This window comes from Frieseomelitta varia, unplaced genomic scaffold (genome assembly GCF_011392965.1).
Source record: "Frieseomelitta varia isolate USP_RPSP 00005682 unplaced genomic scaffold, Fvar_1.2 scaffold_500, whole genome shotgun sequence".
Taxonomy (NCBI): Eukaryota; Metazoa; Arthropoda; class Insecta; order Hymenoptera; family Apidae; genus Frieseomelitta; species Frieseomelitta varia.
In genome coordinates, this window is record NW_025110258.1 from 35,195 (window position 1) to 37,448 (window position 2,254).

Consider the following 2,254-nt stretch of genomic DNA (forward strand, 5'->3'; position numbering starts at 1 on the left):
AGCGACGAATTATTGTGTACGGTTCGGTCACTCGTTACGGTCCGCAATCAGTTAACCTCTTGCGCTGGAATGACGTGCCACGCACGTCAAGAGTTTTTTTTGTCCCAAATTGCAATATTTTCTTAGTTTTAAATATTTTATATTAGTATTATAGTATTATTTATATAGTATTATATATTACATTATATAGTATTATATATTATATTATATAGTATTATATTATATAATAATATTATTATTAGTATTATTTATATATTATATTTAAATGTAACCCAGGCAAAACGAATGATACGTCTATTATTTCTTAATAATTTCTATCCAATGATATCATACCGGCGAGTTGAAAAGAAAAGTCAAACGAAAAAGAAAGCGACGAATTATTGTGTACGGTTCGGTCACTCGTTACGGTCCGCAATCAGTTAACCTCTTGCGCTGGAATGACGTGCCACGCACGTCAAGAGTTTTTTTTGTCCCAAATTGCAATATTTTCTTAGTTTTAAATATTTTATATTAGTATTATAGTATTATTTATATAGTATTATATATTACATTATATAGTATTATATATTATATTATATAGTATTATATTATATAATAATATTATTATTAGTATTATTTATATATTATATTTAAATGTAACCCAGGCAAAACGAATGATACGTTTATTACTTCTTAATAATTTCTATCCAATGATATCATACCGGCGAGTTGAAAAGAAAAGTCAAACGAAAAAGAAAGCGACGAATTGTTGTGTACGGTTCGGTCACTCGTTATGGTCCGCGAACCGGTTGCCAGCGCAAGGGGTTAACGCTCTACGAGCGCATCGTAGCTCCCTTCCTACCTTCCTTCCCTCCTTTTTTCTTGTTTTCCTCTTTCCCTCCATGCAAACGTTAAATCTCTTACCTTGTGGTTTCCTAGTTTCCGGATCGTGCACGGTAGAATCGCCTCCTTGCCAATGGCCGCGGTCACATTACCGATTGGCTGCACGAAACTCGGCAAATCTGCAAAAGAATGTCCTCGTTAAGTTGTTCTATCTGTTGTTGTTCGATGTTATTGTTACATGCGTGAGCGCGTGAGACGTTCAAACCATTTGGAATTTGAAATTGTGAAACAGAGAACTTTTTTTTAAAATTAAATTGTCGTGTGTCGACATCTCAACACCTTCGTCTACGAATTATGCCATCTGGCGGCAAATTGAATAATGAATACTTGTTACGGATGACGTCATTAGACGTCATATAAACGACATGCACACAGTAACCGCCATATTTTAACCGTTTCACTTAATATTTTCGTGCAAAAGTGATGAAATAAGCTTAATTGTTACTGTTACTTTAAAATTTTACAGACAAGTGATTGTAAACAAATTATTATTATTTAATATCATTTATTGTATAGTATTATTATATATAATTTATATAATCAGCATTATAAGTACAGCATTATATAATTTATATAATAAATTATTGTTATTCAATATTACTTATCATCATTTAGTATTGTTGCAACACAAACAACAATACAAAAAATATCTGGAATAAAATGTGATGGAGTAAACGTTCAGCCACGTGTTTGTTAATCAACGATGCCTTGAAATTAAATTTACTGTTTTGCTCTGCAATGCATCTTGAATTTTTCTCGATGATTACGTTTTCTCCGCTATTATAAAAATTGCAAGACTTTCAGAAGCAAAACTATCAATCGTAATAGCGTATACGCGAAAGTAACCAAAGATCAACCCCGAAAATGCACGGAATGTGTTAACCGCGGGCCTTTTCGCGCCGTTGCTTTTTAACAATTTACGAGAAGCTCGTAACGAAGCTCGACTCAGTCAGTTTCTGACTTTCGACAGTCGTTCCGTTTCGTTCGTTACTCTCCACGTTTCAGCCGTGTTTCTCGGTCTAATTTCGGTCAAAGGTAGCGCGCAACGTTTCTGCTGGTCCCTTGCAAGCGCGTCCCGGACAACAACGCGACAAATAACAACTTCGTGACGAAACCGCATTTAGAATTAGCTACCTGCCTGCCTCGGCCCCTTCCCCCTCCCTCTGTCTCCCCTCGTCCCACGTTTGCTCATCGACGCAAACCAGCCGGCAGATTTATGGCGAAAGTATGGGGGAAGGGAGGAAAAAACTCGCGACAGCCCGGGTAAAATACAAAGCCGCCCCGCGTGTGTTTCGCGTGTAACTGGAAACATATTTCACGCGGTTTGGGGAACAGTTACGGCGAACGGTTTCGATAGCGGTGATTCGTTACC

General features: G+C 36.7%; 1 protein-coding gene across 1 annotated transcript in view; it reads right to left on the minus strand.

Moving 5' to 3' along the window:
• Positions 1-1,238, minus strand: part of LOC122533173 (lachesin-like) — a gene marked incomplete at its 3' end in the record, with an annotated part of 35,471 nt that extends 34,233 nt beyond the window's left edge. Inside the window, exons 1-3 of the mRNA XM_043662611.1 lie at positions 1,217-1,238; positions 1,061-1,153; positions 904-1,001 (exon numbers count right to left, since the gene is read on the minus strand). Coding sequence (XP_043518546.1) covers positions 904-1,001; positions 1,061-1,153; positions 1,217-1,238 — 213 coding nt within the window. The remainder of the gene's footprint in view (positions 1-903; positions 1,002-1,060; positions 1,154-1,216) is intronic.
• Positions 1,239-2,254: the final 1,016 nt, after the last annotated feature.